Genomic DNA, 17,886 nt, shown 5'->3' on the forward strand with positions numbered 1-17,886 from the left:
GTGCTATTTTTATTGAATCTGGCTTTAATGTAGTAGATTTTTCACACGTGTGTTGGTTTTTATTGTTGGTCTCGTTCCTGAACTTTCTGGCACCTCTGAGTGTAAAGTCAGTTATGTGCACATTGTTTGGCAGATGAATTCCTATTTCTGGGAATCGTTTTCCTTCTAAAATGTATTTCTATATTAAAAATGTGATCTGTATCCATCACTGAGGCTCCAGTCCAAAGGCTTCTGCAGCCAGTGATCACTGCAGTGGGGGGGCGCATGCAGCCTTGGAAGGAGACCTCCAGTATCCAAGCCACGAACATGTCCATTAAGACCTTGCTTTACTGACCCAAACTCTGCCTCTTAGAGCAGAAAAACTCCCCTCTGAGCCATCACTAGGGAAAATCCAGCCAGAATCGGGGGGATGAAAAGCAGTCTTCCAGCACTGCCTCCCTTCCCAGCTAGATCAGGAGCCCATCAGCCTCCTCCCAGCTGAATGCCTACTGCTCTGGCAGCCCTGTTTCTCCCTCCAGCATCCTGTATCCACACACAAAGGGACCCAGCTTGGGGAGAGGGCTGCCCACCCTTTTGAAGGTGCTGTCCCCCATTCCCCATCTGCACACAAGCTGCCAGGGAGCAAGTAACTGTGGCTGTGTGTGGTTTTCTCGCCTAGGGTGACCTGGAGCACATCTGCAAAGCCCTCCAAAGTAGTAGGAATGTGCTCCGTTAGGACATGATTCATCCTGCATACCGCATGGGTGGCTGCTCAGGGAGAATTTTGACATTTGCATAGGCAGAGACTTTCCTCTTCTCATTTGCCCTACTGAGCTCTGCTGGGCCAAGCTGGGGGCTGCGCAGCCGCAAGTCCCTCCTGAGCCTGTGAGGGATCCCCCCCAAAGTGGAGCTGACCCAGCAGCTGCTCTGCCCTGCACCTAACAGGGCAGTGACAAGAGCCCACAGGAAAGCCTCAGACAAGAAGCCACTCCCAGCCCAACTTGTGTTGGGTCAGCCAGGCTGAAGGACAGCTTCAGACCCTCAGCCTTGCCCCAAGCAAAGCTGGAATGGAGCTGCTGTCGGAGATCAATTAACTACTTGGAAACTGCAGCCGTCCCCCACGGGCAGGAAAATATTATTCCAGTCCTACTGCTCAGGCAAAACCTTTGCCATGCCAAAGGTAAGTGATACGAACAACAGGACTGAGTCACACACGCTGCTGCTGGGAAGGAAAAGTGGTTGGGCAACACAATTGTCTCCTTCTACCTTCAGGGAGCTGGATTTGCTGCAGCAGCTGCGGAGGAGCAGGCTGAGCTATGGGGCAGAGAGGGAGGGATGCACTGTGTTGGAGGCTTCCAGGAACACCGTGAGCTGTGCTGCATGAGGTGAGCAGGACGTGTGCTGCTGCTGGGATAGAGTCTGCAAAGACAGAGCAAACAGGGATTTACCTATTTGAAATCAAAAAGCCCTAATGCCAAGGAAGCTGTGAGTAAATGCTGTCCCGGTCCCAAGCAGTAGGTAGAAATTTATTAAGATAGCATTTAATTAGGGGGTAAATTTGGTTTGAGACAGATTTAATACGTGGGTTTCATGTGAAATAGACGATCTCTGGTTTTTAATTTAGTATTTTTGAAGCAAAGTTATGGTCTGGAAAAAATCAAATGAATCACAAGAAGAGCTCATGCCGCTTAGGGAGGCTTCACATTAGTTCTATGGTGAGCACAGGGATTCACTGCTACCACCACCCTCACAGCAAGCCATTAAAAGCACTGATCCTACCTCAGATTGGTCTTCTAACAAACAACTCAAAGATACTGTGAAGAGAAATATTTACACGAGATGTGTATAAATATAAAGTTTATTCAGTATAGTGTTTAGAAAAATAAGTTCACATCATCTCAGAATACAAATAAAACACTTAATTGTCCAGGCACAAACCCCTATTACAGTACAACAAACATACATACTTTAGATCTCTTTGGTTGGGTAATTAAGCACGGATATGTTTGATGATACTCTCTGGGTCGGCATCATCTAACAGTGCAGTAAAGACTTCTGATTATTCCCTCCTCTAATGCATACATTCCGCTTCAATGTCTCATTTGTTGTAAGGCACAATAAACCCATATCGCAGAAATAACTGGTAAGTTCTGGACAAGCAGTACATGCAGCAAAAGAACAAACATCCTCTGAATGTGAATCCTGAAAGTCAGAGGATTCACCGCCCTCCTTGAGTTCAGAAATGTAAGAAGCGAAGTTTAAATTATATGAAACATAAGATTAAGATATAAAACATCCTTCAAGACAGTCACTGCTAGGAGATACAGGAAGACTTCAGGTCTCCTTGCTTTGTAACATGCCATTCATTTTGATTCTGGAGTTACAAACATTATTATTGTTTCTGTGATTTGAGATGCTGCCGGACCACAGACAACACCGGCTCCACGTCCCTGGGATCCTGCATGTTTGTTTCATGCAGAACCAGAGGGATGTTGCCCTGATGGTTGTTTGTCTGTCCTCGTTAAGGAAAGTGCACAGGCACTGGAAATCTACGTACAGGAAAAGTTCCTGTGCACGTGGGGCCAAATTCCGCCTTGCTTAACTTAATTGCAAATTATTTCCGTGAATCCATCCACTTTTGTCATTGATCTCATAAAGATAACAACAATAAAGACGGTTCCAGCCTTACTTCTAGGGAAAACAGCTTTCTAACTGCATCTTCCTGAATCCACAGGCAGGGTGAAGCGATAAATGGAAAGAGGTATTTGCTTGGATAGATTGGTGCTGTTCATTGCAACTGTCTGAGCATCGGCCTTGTGAACCAGTTCATAGTGTCACTGCAAACTGGGCCAAATCCATCCCTGATCCAGCTCCAGTGAAATGAATGGACCGCTTTCTCAGCTGGTGTGAAATGACATGAAAGTCAGTGAACTGTGCTCGTTTATCCCAGCCAAGGAGCTGGCCAATGGATGTTCACGACTGATGTGGCTGAAATGTCCGACTAGGTAAGACCACAGGAATAATGCTGCAAATAGTCCAGACAGAGCATTTGATTCAGTATATTTCTGGTTCTCTGCAAAAGTCTGGTGCAATAGAGGCAGCTTTAATTCAAGGTAGTGAAGAATAAAGGTTTTTTTGTTTGTTTGTTTTTAGCACTCATGCTTTATAGGGATTTGCTTAAACTTTAAGTGTACTTTTCAAAGCTGAGTCTGGGACCAGAAAAGCAGTAGAATTTGGCAACGTTTCCTGTAAGATTTCCAGTGGACTTACAAGTTACAAACATATGTGAAGTTGAAATGATCCTTGTTCTCATCCACAGCGGAAAGAGAAGTAGTAATTGTGCTGGATAGACTAATCTTCCATTGAAACAACAGAACGCGATAGTAAGGTCTGTCCATGAGATTCAGACGCTCTCTGCCATTAGTATCTGTGGGAGATGAGCATCCGTACCCCCTGAACACCATGTAAAATCTTCAGTTGGGAAACAGTGGAGCAATGCCTTATTTACAGCAGCTGAAGATGTGGCCCCAGATGCTCGATGGGCCTTTGTGTCCTGTCTACATAGAGCAGTCAGCCTTCTTGCTTGAGGGCCGCATCATAACAACCGACCCTTAAATTTACAGTAGGAGTAAAACTACTATTTAAATATTTATTTTAGAAACACTGTACCGTGCAATGAGTCTTTATATTGTGCATATGTACCTGCAAAAAAAACAACAACCATGAGGTTCTAACTACATCATCTGGAGGGAATGACACTTATTTTCAGTGGGAGAAAGAAAGAGTAAAACATAATAACGAAATAAGTTACTTGATACCTGGAAGACAAATAGATTAATCTTACTTTGTCCCAAACCACTGCTTTTATATACATCCTCCGCTCCCACGAAAGGACAGGAGGTCTCCTATTAGAAGTACCAGGCACCCCGAGATACGCACCACTGTAACAACATACACAGTCATCATCAACTGTGCTGCAAAATTCAGAGCCTCAGCAACACCACAAATGCAAGGGAGGTGAAAAAAAGCACTAATGTACTGATATGACACCACAGTCTTTTCAGTTTCGGGACCTGATGAATTCAACATTTGACAGAGAGCTCTGAAATATTCTCTAGCTTGCCTCTAGGAACAGTCAGCTTCACAAACCAAACGTTAAGCCCTGAACAACTCCCTCAGAGCTACACACAGCTCCTGCTCTGTGCGTACGTTCTCCATTAATACAACAATACAGGAACCTTCTTTTTCCAAGAAGTTGAGCAATTCATGCAGATCAGATACAGACACTGTTACCATAATCATCATCTTTGTTTTGAGGGTAAAAGAGAGGTGGAAAACAAATTGTTCACGCTGGAGCCCAGCGAGGCACTCGGATAAACCACTGGAGCAGAGTTCTGCACCATCTGATTCCCTGCTCACATGGAGATCCCCTGAATGCCAAGAGGAGTTGTGCCAGGGGAACATATAGCTCCATGCTCTGCTTGTGATCATCTCCACTTTAAAGCACTTGCCTTCAGCACCCTTTTTTGTTCGGGTGCACATAGGGACAGCCAACTGCTCAGGGGCAGCTTCTGTTTGCAAAGCACCAGTGACTCCCTGCAGCTGCAAAGTGCAAGCCTTGCACACTTGCTCTTCCCTTCCCCTGCACTTTTCCCTGCAACATTCAAGACTCCAGCTTGCAGTGTAAACTGCAGCATTTACCAGCAGAGCTCAGCTCTGAGGTTTCACACACTGCCTTAAAAACATGCTGCATTCAATATAGTGCAAAACAACAGCAAGGATGTCTGTGCCATACAGGAGAAACCTTCATTCCTTAAAGGCTTTCCACAGAACCAGGTAATAACCAAGACAGAAACAGACTGGGACGTGCACTCTCTATTCACTTTCCTGTCCGCTCTTTTTGCCCAAGTGATTTTGTATTGGGCCTGGTGTGGAGCCCACAGAAGTTAAGGAAAAAATCTCCTATCATCTTCCAAAGGCTTCGGCCCACGCCCCTGATGAGGATGAATACATGCTTTAGCTACTGTATATATTCACATTAGAAAAAGAAATAAAAATAAAACAGAAACACAAAGATAAACAGCATGTCGTTTTTATACATCTGCATTATTAGTATTATTTTAAAGCTTAAGGATGTGCTTTTTCACGCTACAAAAGATTCTCTGGAGGAAAGATAAGGTCTTTTCCACCTGCCCACAGCCTGCCTGCTTGTGCTGTACCTGAAGGAGAGCAGAGGGGTAAAGGGAGAGGACACCCATCCCCACGCAGACAGGGCGCAGGAGCAGGGCTGCTCCATGGGCCTTCTGGGCAGCTGCAGTTCCCACCACCGGCCCCCGCGCTGCTTATTCTGGAAGGATTTATAAATCCATGCTTAAGTGCACTCCTGGATGGGGGCCTGCTTGCTGAACAGCAGCAGAAGCCCTCCCACAAGGGCTGCTGAGCCAATGGCTGTGGGGAAACATGGGACTCCCTTTCCTGGCCTGCCCACCAACCTTCCACACTCATCAGATGGAGGCCAGAGCCAAGATCCTTCCTCCTGCACTGCTCTGCCTGTGGTCCCCCTGCACAATCCTCCTGCCCCCAGCTCCCTGCACCACCACTCAATGTCACCCAGCGTGACCCAAAGACTCAACTCTTCCAAAAGACTCAACTCTTCTTACTCATGCAAGTAGGGACACTGGGGTCAGCAGGGCTACTTGCAAAAGTAAGGCATCAGGCTTCAGCCCTGAGGACGGAGATTTGCAAGTCAGTGTTTTTATTCCTCCTGCCACTGTGCTTTAGTAACAAAGATAAGGCCACTAGGAAGAAAGGCACATGGAATTCCGTAAAAAAAAATACACAAAGCAAAAAAAAGGTTCAACTAATTTGCAAATTGCTAACAAAACAAACAGAAAAACCCCTGAACGCAAAGACAGAGGGGGTAGAGACAGGGACCTCCTGGGTTTGTGAGACTGGGAGCTCATTTTCTAGTTTCAGTGTGATTAACATTTTATTTGACAGTCTATTGCTTGAAAACCTACAAAAAAAAGTAAAACCTTGTCAGAAATAACTACGTTTACTTCCTGCTCAAACAATACAAATAAATTAAACAGCCAGAAAACGTTTTCCTTTCCAACGCATTGTGTCTAAAGTGAAAGGGAACATAAACCATAAATAAAATCCATCGTACTAATTAAAAAACGTCTCCTTTATAAGAACTGAAACAATATTTACATTCATACTGGAAAGAAAGCTTCCGAGTTGCATAATTAAGAGTTTCAGATGATGCTTTTTCTGGTGCACTGACAAAATGCTGTCTGCAGCACTTTGAAACCTGCCCATGTTTGATGTGAGATTTTTGGTATGAACAGAAGTCTGCTGGGGGGAAAAAAAATAATAGCAAACACACCAGTAACAAACTTAGTTAGGGTTTTGTTTTGTTTCTTAACCTCCAACAACAAAAAAGTAGCCTGTGAGGTATCGTCTAGAGTTCTTAGAAATGTTTCAATGCCCACGGACTAGAAGTAAACAGCGAAAAGAACTGCATCGTTTCTACCATTCCAGAGCAAGATTTTTGCTTTCTATCTACTGTTAGGAGTGTATACTTACTGTTGATAGTATGTTGCACTACAGAGAATCTAGTTATATCATCAGCGCAGTAGCAGTAGCCAAACCTGTACCCATTTGCTTGGTACTTCCCCTGGCATTTCCTTTCTCCTTTAATCTGCTTAAAAGAGAATACTGCATGCAAACCAAGTGCGGCAACCGAGACCCGCTGCCAGAGATTCCTCTGTACATCAATTCAGACCATTTAAGTGTTCTTCTGTTTTCTTTAAAAACGCCAACAACAAAAAACCCCACTTGGTGCTTCTCAGGGCCTCAACAGGAGTCTTAGCTACTGAAAACAGAAAGCAAGAAAAAAGAATAATTATAAGTCTTGCATATCTTCATCCATCTGAACCGTCTGCAGTTTGGCAAGTTCCTTTTTGTCCGTTTCCAGTTCTTCACAAACTGTGTCAACCATGTTACTCATAACGTACTTGGATTTCGAATCCAGCATCATTAAGTTGCCGGTTGACTTGCTTTCTGAATTAGGCAAGAAATTCTCTTTGATGTCTGGTACAGCTTGCAGAACCAACCTGTGCTCTCGGACAAAATCCTGGTGTACTTGTGCAGATGGATGGCTCACACGGTCTCCAGTCGTAAAAACGATTTCTCCAAGTGTGGGTTGTGCTGTAGAAATAGACAACAGATCTTGACTGGTAATGAGGGAGCAGTTCTGAAGAGTTGCATAGTTAGTGTTGCTGATAGATATCACAGTAGAGGTACTGGTTACGGGCGATGACATGGACTGGCTCTCGGAAATACCAGAGCTCAGTTCTGCAGCATTTAAAAGAGTGGGTGGTGTGAGGGAGAAATTATGGGAGGGCGTTACATTCACTAACGAGGAGGCCAGGGACTGGAGTCCTCCGCTGGATATATTTTCAGAAGACATGTTTACATTGAGTTGCGTGTTCTGACCAACTGGCATTAACTGAGAAAACACAAGGCTTCTTTCCAGTCCTTCCTGCTTGACAGATCCCACCGCCTGACCTGAATTGGGAACTGTATAAACGACGGCGCTCGGGGTGAGGGGGCTGAAGAAAACCTTTCCTTGTTGTACCGTCGAAGAGTCACTCGTGAAAGTTCCTCCATCTGATGTGCTAGAATTTACTGAAACGTTATCTAGGGAAAGGGAAACAAAAGAGAGGAAAATACAGATTACAGCTGTCAGAAAGCTCTGCAGTCGTTTTGCTGAGACGCTTTGGTAGCCCTGTGTTTGGAGTACATACACCCAACATTATTTCACGTGAAATAGAAGAGCCCTGTTTACAACAGGTGAGAGAAAAATTGGCAGGAAGAAATAAAAGCTTCTGTTAATAGAAACTGTGTCTAGAAAGAGAAAAAAAAAGCTGTGGTAAATCAGGTATCTTTCAGACTCACTCTCATTAAGGGGCAAACAGTCCCTGGCCACGTGATTAAAACGAACGTGCTTTGGCCCTCACTAGTTGCCACCACTCAATTTCTATCTAAGAATAGAAGCATGAGAAGCTATTAAAGATAGTTCAGAGACAGATCACAACTTGTGTGTGGGAAAGCATCACACGTCACATAAAGCACATCATGGCAGGGCAGAACCTACCCGAGTGAACCTGCAGGAGGAAAAGTTCAAACAACAATAACTTCTACCAGGATAACTATGCAGCCAGCCAAGCATACAGACGTATTGCCTTTCACTGTGCTTCATCACATGTTGCTAGAAGCCTAACCCTCTTACACCCACTGTATGGTGCAAAGTTAACCCAACCACCCTCTCTGAAAGCCACTGGACTGCTTGGGTGATGTCCTAGATAAGTACAGCAAGAAAATCTGGCCAGACAAGATCTCAATTTGGTTCTGCTGGACACACCATGAATGTGGTCATTGTAACCATCCCTAAAATAAGATACGCTGGCTCTTATGGCAGGGTCCCCCTTTAAACATCTTTCACAATAGGCATTTAATAATTGTAATTTTAAGAAGCTACAGACGGTGATAGTGTGATTTTTCATAACAGCACTGAAGCACGTGTCACCTGGGGGAAAAGTTTAGGTCCTCATTCATTTCCAATCATCAATCAGGATGATTTCTTGGAAGATGCCACTCGTACATAGAAACCAGAAGAATAAAGTTGAGGCAACTGGAAGTTGCCTGGCAATAACATGTCGTTTACTGTAGCTTACTCAGCCTGCAATGCACTTCACTTGGAATAGTGGGAGCTATTCATCCTTTTCACGTTAAAAAAAACAACAGAAAGGAGAGAAAACAAAGCAGGCAGTGTGGATCTTGACTTCTCCCTGCACCACACATGCTGTGGATCGGCCTCCAGTGGGAACTGATATTTTCAGCCATGGGGAAAATGTTTAGAGAGCGGCTTATTATGCACTTTGGGCTTTCCCATTGTTCCATATTTCAGGAACCCAAATTTCATTCTTGCTGCTGCCAGCTGTCAGCTTATGCCTCGGAGCACGTGGATTACACAGCTTTGTAATTACAGGTGGTATTCAGACCAAATGTCTTACCTTCTTTTATCTTGGTTAAACTAATTGTCAACAATTACCAATGACCAAAACTCACTGGAAAAAGTCGTATTTTTGGCTCTTATAATTTTCCACCTGTTTAAAAAGCACTTGTACAGCCTCACTGTTCCTCTCTGTGCTATTTTAACAGCAAAAAACAGTTAACTTCCCATGAGTGAAATTAGCTGACAATTTGATTTCCAGAGTACTATTTGGCACTCCTGGAACTACAGCAATTCATTCAAGTTTAATCATTTTCATAACCAAAGATACAGTGGTTAATAAGTAACGAAGTCGTTCAGTTCCGCTTTGTATCTGAGCCGCTTCAAAATAACGAAGCAGAGCCACTGCTGCGTTCCCCGTGCTTCCTCCTGGCTGGCCACAAGTCTCAGTGTATGGCATTGTTAAGACAAACCCTGGCAAAGTCAGGGAGGAGCCTTCACACTTGGCACGTGAACCTGCGATGACATATTTTGCTTGGGCAGAGGGCAGTTTTACCCAAATCCCCCTGCATTTTCTATCCAGGAGCTATTACATCTTCCCACTGTTTCCCTGCAGTTTATTCATTCTTAATTATGGGATAGGAAGCGCATGAGCGCAACTTGGTTTTGTTGCGTCTACGGCCATTTAAAATGTATTTATGAAACTGTTTGGTTAAAAAACAAAAACCAACCAAACAACCACCGCTTAGAACAACAACAGCAAACAGTTTCCAGCTGCTGCAGTTCTTTTTTTATAAACTTTCTCATAAAAAAAGAATTCAATGGCACACGGGGAGCATTTCCATTTACTGAAACGTGTGAGATCTACAAAGACTGATAGCATTGGCTTTGGGGGAAAAGCATGGAATGAAGCAGCAGACTTCCTTATCAGCTCACGGTAAAGCAGCTCAGCTGTCATGTCACAGCCTACCTGTGAAAAGAATCCACACAGAAGGAAAAGGGACAAATGATGTGATGTGCCGCACGTGGCTGGGGCCAGAATATGACAGTAGATGACAGGAAGAAGTATGATAGCTTTGTAATGTGTGCCCAACCCTGATCTTTTCCTCGCAGCTTTCCCTGTAACAAATAAAGTTTTTACCTTGAGAAGCTGCCACAGAAACAGGAGGCAGCTGCAGAGAAGAAAAACCGATGCTTCCGTTCAGCAACTGGCCATTTGTTCCTGAATTGGGGATCTGGACAATGCCATACTGGTTTATTTGGACAGGAGCAGTAAAAGTAACTACAGAGCCTCCATCTTGGGAAGAAACAGTTTGTGTGCTTTCCCTTTTCACTTCTGAGCTCGGTATCAATCCGGGGAAGGAAACAGGTATGTTGCTGGGGCTGAACGTGTCTGCTGCTGTGTTGGGGACTGAAGCCTGGAGGAGTTTGAAGTCTTTCACATCTTCTGAAGAAGATGACATGATGTCAGTGATAGACACCCCGTTGCTCACAGCACTTGTAGTGGTTTTGGGTGAATTTAAAGTTACCGGCTGCGAAGCCCCCACGCTGAGTCCATTGAGAATGACACCATTGGGTCCCTGAAGAAAAGAGCTACCATTGAGAAAGACGGGAGAACTACTGGCGGGCACGAGGTTCCCATTCAACAAGACACCAGATGAGCTCAAGGCTATTTTAGTGTTTCCAAGCTGCTGCATGTAGACGGGCTCCATGTGGCTGGGAAGGCTGAGGCTGGTGACTCCGTCGGACGAGCTGGAGAGCGGATGCGGGGATAAATCCTCCTGCCCCTTACTGGACTCATCCTCCGTGCTGGGGTTGCCATCTGATTCGCTTTTGGGAAAGAAGGAGAGATGACACTGTGTTACCAGTGAGCTCTGGACCAAAGGAGCCTCCCTGCCACCATATGGGTTGTGGGAATAACTTCTATTTCCTACGCTTTGCCTTTAACACGAGTCAAGGCAGAGGTTTCTCAGTAAAGAACACATCAAAGCAGGGAGAAACTTTACGGACTGCCTTACAGACTCCTCAATGACCCCAACCAACCAGAGCCCACCGGGCCGGGCCCAGCCCTCCGCCCGCCTATGGAAGAGAACCCGCACGTGCGAAAGCAGCAGCAGCCATTTGGTACAGCGCTCGGCGGCAGCTGCGGGCCGGGAAGCTGCGGGAGAGGCCCCGAAGGGACACCCGGGGCAACGCGGCCTCCAGGTGCCACCTCCGCCTTTTGTGCGAGGGGGGAGCCGGCGGCGGGGCGGCCCCGGGAGCGCCGCGCTGCCTTTTCCTCGCTGACTCCACCGCCCTCCATCGCATTTTTCGGTCGCTCCCTCCCTTCCCTCCCCCGCCCTTTGATGTGTCCCGAGGAGAGGGGGGCCGCGCTGCACAATCGCGCCCTTGGTTGAGAAACGCCTTGAGGCCCTCGGCTTTTTTTTCTTTCTTTCTTTTTTCTCCCTTTCTCCCCCCTTTACCCCCCCCCCCTTCTTTTCTTCACTCCCCTCCCTCCTTCCCGAGGAGGGAGGAAGGCAGGAAGGCGGGCGGGAGGGGCGGCAGCAGGGAGGTCACCTCCACCTGCCCGAGCCCCCGCCGCGGCCCCACGCCCCGGGGGAAGGAGGCGGAGCGGGGCCGCGCAGCGCCGGGCGGAGCGGGGGAGGCCGGGGCCGAGCGGGAGGGCCGCGCTACGGCGTCTCTCGGGCCTCGGTGCTTCGCCCCGTTGAAACCCGAGCGGGGGCCGCTCCCGAGTCAGGTTTCAAAACAAGAGTGAGCGGCGGGACCCCGCGCGTCAATGATTAACTCTGTCAGGAGGGATAGCGAAGTTAAAAACAACCCCCCCCCCAAAAAAAAAAAACAACAAACAGAGAGGAAACAAACAGACAAACAGCGCTTCCCCCCGTCCCACTCACACACACACACACACACCTCCCCCGCCTCACGCACTCGTAGAGACGGCCGGAAAAGTTGTGCCCGGGGGGGTGCGCTGGGAGCGAGGGAGTGGGGAGGGGGAAGGAGGGAGGCCGAAGGTAAGCGCCATGTTTGCAAGGGAAGAAAGGGCCGGGAGAGGGAGAGACGGCGGCGGGAGAGGGGGCGGGGAGCGGGGCGAGCGCTCACCTTTTGGACTGCGTCTCGGACGGGTTGCGGTCCCGCTGGCGGCGGTTCTTGAACCAGTTGCTGACCTGAGTGAGGGACAGCCCGGTGATCTTGGCCAGGTTGCGCTTCTCGGCCGGCGAGGGGTAGCGGTTCTGCTTGTAGAGCTCCTTGAGGGCGTTGCGGGACTTCTCCTTGAAGCAGTACACCGTCTCCTCGCCGTCCCAGATGGTGCGGGGCAGGGGGTATTTCCTCCGCAGCCGGTACTTGTCCACCGCCCCCAGGGGTTTGCCCCGGGCTCGCTCCGCCTCGGTGTAACGAGCTTTGTACCACAGCTCCTGCAGCAGCGGGTGGTTGGACGAGTCGAAGTTGTGGCTCTCCAGGATGCTGTAGAGCTCAGCGTAGATGCCCTGGTGGAAAGCCACCAGCGCCCGGGCTTTCATCAGGCTCTCGTTGCCACGTAGCAGATCGCTCGGGGGCAAAGACCACAGGAACCGGGCCAGGCGGTCCAGGTTGCCCCCCTGCTGCAGCGCCTCGCACACACACGCGACGTGGTCCGGGGAGAAAGCCAGGGGGGGCTGCGAGGAGGACGACGAAGAGGACGAGGAGGAGGAGGAGGAGGGAGAGGCGGCGGCGGCGTGGTGGTTCCGGGCCAAAAGTTCCGTGTGGAGCAGGACGGGCTCGGCGCTGCCCTCCTCCCCGGCGGCGGCTCCGTGCTCCATGGGGAACGGGGCGGCGGCGGGGGGGGGCGGCGGCGCGGGGCTCAGCGCGGCCGCTCCGTCCGGGGGCACCTTGCCGGCGTCGGAGAGGATTTCCATCACATTTTCCTGCTTGATCGTGATCTCGTCCGCGGGGGAGGCAGAAGACATGACTTGGTTTGCTTTCCTTTTTTTTTTTTTTTGTTTTTTTTTTTTTTCCTCTCCCCCCTCTCTCGGTGTCCCCTTCTCCTCCTCTCCCCCCTCTTCTATCTCTCCGGAAAGTCCACTCCTCCTCCTGCTCTCGGCCGGCTCTAGCCGATCAGGTTTCCTCCCGGCCACGCAATAACCATTAACGAGAGCTGCTATAGCAAAGTAGTGTAAACGGGCTCCTCTCCGCGGCTCCCCCCAACGTGACTCCCGGCCCCGCCGCAATACTATATGGCACCGCAGCCTGCTGGCCCGGCCGCGCCCTCCCATTGGCTGCGCCGCCAGGGGAGGGCGGGGACTCGCGCGTCGCCATGGCAACTGTCAATCAAGCGGCCCCGCTCTCTTCAGCCCCCCTCCCCCGCTACTCCCTCCTCCCTTCACCTGGAGCCGCGCGGCCCCCTCAGCCCGTTCTCCTCAGTTCCCGTCCCGCGGGGCCGGAGGTGGAAAAATAAAGCTTTTCTCCCCAAGCTGTAGAGCGCGGCGGTTTCCCCGAGCGCAGCCGGGGCTGGCCGTGAGGCGCGGTTCCGCCCGCAGCGGCTCGTACCGGCCCGACCCGGCCGCGCGCTGTGCTGAGGGCCGCGGTGCGGAACGCGCGGGGCGGCGGGCGGTGCCGGGGGGCCGCTTTGGCGGCGCACCGGGCGGCGGAAGGCGGAAGGGAGCGGCGAGCAGCCAGCAGCGAGGGGAGGAGGCGGCCATGGACGAGCAGGGCTGTCCGCGCTGCAAGACCACCAAGTACCGCAACCCCTCCTTGAAGCTGATGGTCAACGTCTGCGGGCACACGCTGTGAGTGAGGCCCGGGGGTTACGTGGGGGCTGCGGGGCTGTCGGGGTGCGCTGGGAGCGCTCGGGCCTGGGGAGGGCCCTCGTGTAGTGCAGAGCTCTCGGGCTGCGGCCAGGTCAGGATTCGAGGTATGGAGAGGAGGGGGGAGAGGAAACGCGTTTCTGGCCTATTTAAAAGTTTCTCGCTTGTATTTAGCGTCCTGCTTGGGTAACTGAGGGGGAAAAATGAACACAACAACCTTTTGTATGTTTTACCCTGAGTGTTCTGAATGAGGAATGCTGTATCTGAAGGTTTAGTGCTGCTTTTAGTGTTGGGTAATCCTCTGTTGAGCGTGTTCTGGTGGTTCTTCTCCACTGCATCCCTTTTGCAGCAGTGAGGTCCTTGCCAATGTTGTTCTTGTCTCCCAAAGCTGAACTTGGTGGTAATTCCCATTGCTGGCTGTAGCTGCTGTAAGCGTTGTGCTGTCTGAACATGTGCACTGATGGATCTGTAACTCTTCCTTACTTTCTGGGCAAGTTGTAAAAGTGTTGCTCTAAATTCTTTATAGATACTCACGATAGAAACCCCCCATACTGCAGTAACAATCCGTTCTGGCTTTTCATCTTTTTAATTTATCTCTCTATCTTTCCTATTACATAAATGTTAGGATAACATACATGTTTCAGACAGCCTAAAAAACCCTGTGTGCTGATGTAGTAAGTTGTCAGGATGAGGAAACTGGATTGCAATAAGGGATTTATGTTATATTGCTTAGGGATGAAAAGAAAAAAAGGAGTGGGGGGTAGTTTTTAATCTCTTCCTGCTCACGTCCTCTATGTCCACACACATGCTTTTGCTGTTACCAGGGAAACATGTGGAAGAGCAGTAAGTAGATGCTGTCCTGGTGGTGCTACTGTAGGAGGAAGAGGCAGCAGGAATGCCCCTTTGGTAACAGCGGTGCTGGCTGTGTGAAAGCGTGGCATTAGTTGGAGTTTGAAAGGTAGCCGCTGGTTTAGGTGAGGCTGTGCAGCTTTAAAGTTATGTTTCTCTCCTCTTTTCCAATGGAGAGGAAAGCACTGGTGGTCTTTGTGGTCTTCTGCTTTCAAGCTCCTCCAGAGCCACTTCCAGCAGAGAACAGTGTGTTCCATTTTGCTCTCCTTTGGTTCTCAATGTTTTCTTTTATAGCTGAGTTTTACTTGAGCTGATCAGTCATACTTTGTGCTATCCTGGGTCCAGCTTATTAGGGGCCGATGCTTCTGCATGGCTTTCCTTGTTTCTTTCTAGCTGCTCAGAGACTGCTTCTCCTTTCCTCTGCTCTTGTACTTTGCACTTCTACATTGGGAATTGTTTTCTCCGTGGCCAAATTGATGGTCTGAGCACTTGCAGCCTTGGGCTTGGACAGCTCCAGTATCTGCAAGGGGAAAAAACTGCAAGGCCACCCAGCCTGACCCTGTCTAGATCAAAGAGGTTAGTTAGAGGTTAGTTCCTCCTTTGCCTTCCCAGTGCAGGGGTGCTGCATTCACGATCCACTGCCTTAAATCATATGTGCATGAGGGTAAAGTTACTCACTGCGAAAGTAGGATTTCTGTGTTTCTTTACCTCAGTTGTAAGAACTTTTCATCTTGATGTGATTCAAGTGTGTCACTTCTGTAGTATCCTTCTAGTAACCCCTTTAAAGTGGTGTTTTTGGTATTACAAGTACTTATTTCTGTATGGTATTACAAAAACCTCCATGCTTGAAGCTGTTTCTTGATAACGGCTTGCTGTTTTCTCTCTAAAATAAAGGTAACTGACTTCTTCATACAGGGTTCTAGCAGTCTCTCAGTACTTCAGTATGTCCTCCTTTTTTAATTTGTATGACTGTTAATTGATGTGTTAAAAGTCCCACAAAATCAAAACTATATCGTCTCAAGTTGACGTTTTCCTACCTGCATTGCTCTTCTGTTGCTGAAGGAAATAATTCTGTTCCCTTGGTATGGTTTGTTCTTACATTGCATGTTGGCTCTTAACTGCATTGTTATCTGAAATATGCAACAGATAGGTTGCTTGGCAGCTCACATGTTCCAACATCATCCCAGGGACTGATCGCAACCCTGACCAACCTGTGCTACTGTGTGTATTTGGTTTCTTGCTCTGTAGGATTCGCTACTTGTGTCCTTCAGGCTGCTGGAACCTGATGTGTAGATCAGAAATGGTCTTTGATAACTGCCTGTGTCTGTTTTCTTAGGGTACATGTTGTTACATTGACCAGATTTGGAAACCTTGAAGTGCTCTTTTAATGCAGTAACACCTGAATACTGTCCATGGGGGAAGATTTCACCTCGGTGCCTGGGAAGGTTATGGAAAAGATAATCTCAGGTATCATCATGGATCAACTAAAGGTCAGCCAAGGGATCAGGCCTAGTCAGCATGGGTTTATGAACGGTAGACCCTGCCTGACTAACCTGATTTCATTCTATGGTAGATTGGTAGATGAAGGTAAGGCTGTCGATGTGGTCTACCTGGACTTCAGTAAGGCCTTTGACACTGTCCCCCATAACATTCTGGTAGAGAAGCTGGCTGCCCGTGGTTTGGATGGGCGCACACTCCGCTGGGTGAAGAGCTGGTTGGATGGCCGGGCCCAGAGAGTTGTGGTCAACGGAGTGGAATCCAGTTGGCGGCCGGTCACAAGTGGCGTCCCCCAGGGCTCGGTGCTTGGGCCGCTTCTGTTTAACATCTTCATTGATGATCTGGATGAGGGGATTGAGTGCACCCTCAGTAAGTTCGCAGATGATACTAAGCTGGGAGGGAGTGTTGATCTGCCTGAGGGGAGAAGGGCACTACAGAGGGACCTGGATAGACTTGATCAATGGGCCAAGATGAAAGGAATGAGTTTCAATAGGGCCAAGTGTCGGGTCCTGCATTTTGGTCACAACAAGAGGGTTTTTAGAGATAGGGTACTGGTTAGGCTGCGGTTGGACTTGATGATCTTCAAGGTCTTTTCCAACCTGGGTAATTCTATGATTCTATGATTAATAAGTTACGTGCAGAACTGTATTGCCTTAATTGTCTTTGTTTGGTGTTTGCTCAGGAGCTTTGAGGCAACTACTCTGATGTGCTTCCCAGTTTTGGCTTGTGTTCTTGCCATTCCATGCTGACAGGGGTTTTGTTGGGCAGTTCATCTGACCTTGGGAAGGCGGATGCAGCAAACGCTCTGAATGCTTTTAGCATTATCTGTTTGAGATGGTGCATTAACTCACTCCTACTTAACGGTTCTAGAGAGATATTTGTTACCTTCCCTGTTGTCTGCAGGTTGTTTCTTTCCTAATGCTCTGACTTTTCCTGCTTTAATAATTGTGCCGTTCACTTTCAGTCACCTTCAGTTATTTGAAATTTCACGAAAGGGAACACGTTCAAAATCTGTTGAATTTCAAATCATTAAAGAGCTTTTGCCTGCTGCAGTGGCCTGCTTTGCAGCGAGGCTGGACTTGATGATCTGTGGAGGTCCCTTCCAGCCACTACAATTGTGCGATTCTGTGGTTGTGCTTGGCTGAGGTGACTTGTCAGAGAATTTCAGGTAGCTTTTTCCTTTATTGTTAGTTTATTTGCTTTATTTTGTGGCTGTTCTGCCCCCCCTGAAGAATAGCAAGTGATGCCTTTTCATACTTCCTGTTGGCTCAGGAGGTGGAAGTTTCTGCTTTCACTTTCCTAGCTAGTTCCTCCCCTTTGGTTAGAATGAAACTAGAAGAATCTTCCATCCATAGCTTTTTTCCTTTTTTTTCTTCTGTCTTTTTCTCTACTTCTTATGTAAACAAAGTTAATCTCAAGGTATTTGAGAGCTTGTTGGGCAATGTGTGTCCTGTTTGCTTCTCTTTGTTCTTCTTCTTGGCAGATGTCTGCAGTGAAGGTCCTCATTGCTATAAAGTTCTGTGCTTTGGCTGTTTTGTTGTTCATCCTTTTCCCCTTCCTCATATTGCTGATATAAATCTGGAGTAGATTGTATGTGGTCTAGCACCTATTTAGCCTCTCTTTTACTGTGACCTAGACCCTGCCAACAGATCTGTTCTGCATCACAGCACCTATATATGCAGGTAGCACTGAGCACAGCGATACAGGCAGATAGGCAGAGGAGGGAGGAGCAGCTTTCTCCTAACGCCATGTGTTTGCTAT

The 17,886-nt window shown here is 48.3% G+C and overlaps 2 protein-coding genes across 4 annotated transcripts in view; one reads left to right on the top strand and one right to left on the bottom strand.

Annotated features, from left to right (window-relative positions):
• Positions 1-1,844: 1,844 nt before the first annotated feature.
• Positions 1,845-13,248, bottom strand: LOC140252728 (homeobox protein SIX4-like). Of its 2 annotated transcripts, XR_011903697.1 has the most exons (4): positions 12,098-13,248; positions 10,140-10,828; positions 6,568-7,683; positions 1,845-5,995 (listed from the first exon to the last, which is right to left on the bottom strand). XR_011903697.1 is itself a non-coding variant. In XM_072337730.1 (3 exons), the coding sequence occupies exons 1-3, from the start codon at positions 13,246-13,248 to the stop codon at positions 6,887-6,889; spliced, it is 2,637 nt and encodes an 878-aa protein (XP_072193831.1). In that variant the 3' UTR covers positions 1,845-6,886. The 2 variants fall into 2 exon arrangements, 1 of the variants encoding a protein (XP_072193831.1); XM_072337730.1 differs by having other exon boundaries at positions 1,845-7,683.
• A 380-nt stretch (positions 13,249-13,628) lies between these two features.
• The window catches only part of MNAT1 (MNAT1 component of CDK activating kinase), a 113,631-nt gene continuing 109,373 nt past the window's right edge, over positions 13,629-17,886 (top strand). For both annotated transcript variants that reach the window (XM_072337731.1, XM_072337732.1), the window contains exon 1: positions 13,629-13,761. In XM_072337731.1, coding sequence (XP_072193832.1) covers positions 13,673-13,761 — 89 coding nt within the window. In that variant the 5' untranslated portion in view covers positions 13,629-13,672. The remainder of the gene's footprint in view (positions 13,762-17,886) is intronic.

The sequence above is a fragment of the Excalfactoria chinensis genome, chromosome 5, assembly GCF_039878825.1.
Source record: "Excalfactoria chinensis isolate bCotChi1 chromosome 5, bCotChi1.hap2, whole genome shotgun sequence".
In the NCBI taxonomy this organism is placed as follows: Eukaryota; Metazoa; Chordata; class Aves; order Galliformes; family Phasianidae; genus Excalfactoria; species Excalfactoria chinensis.

What these genes read in the sequence shown, in the direction of transcription:
- LOC140252728 (XM_072337730.1), bottom strand. Translation starts at nt 13,248, where the DNA reads ATGGGAGGGCGCGGCCGGGCCAGCAGGCTGCGGTGCCATATAGTATTG. An exon ending in TCCGAGACGCAGTCCAAAAG is followed by an intron (nt 10,829 to 12,097) that starts GTGAGCGCTCGC and finishes CTTTCCCAAAAG; the next exon opens with CGAATCAGATGGCAACCCCA. An exon ending in TTCTGTGGCAGCTTCTCAAG is followed by an intron (nt 7,684 to 10,139) that starts GTAAAAACTTTA and finishes CCCTTTCCCTAG; the next exon opens with ATAACGTTTCAGTAAATTCT.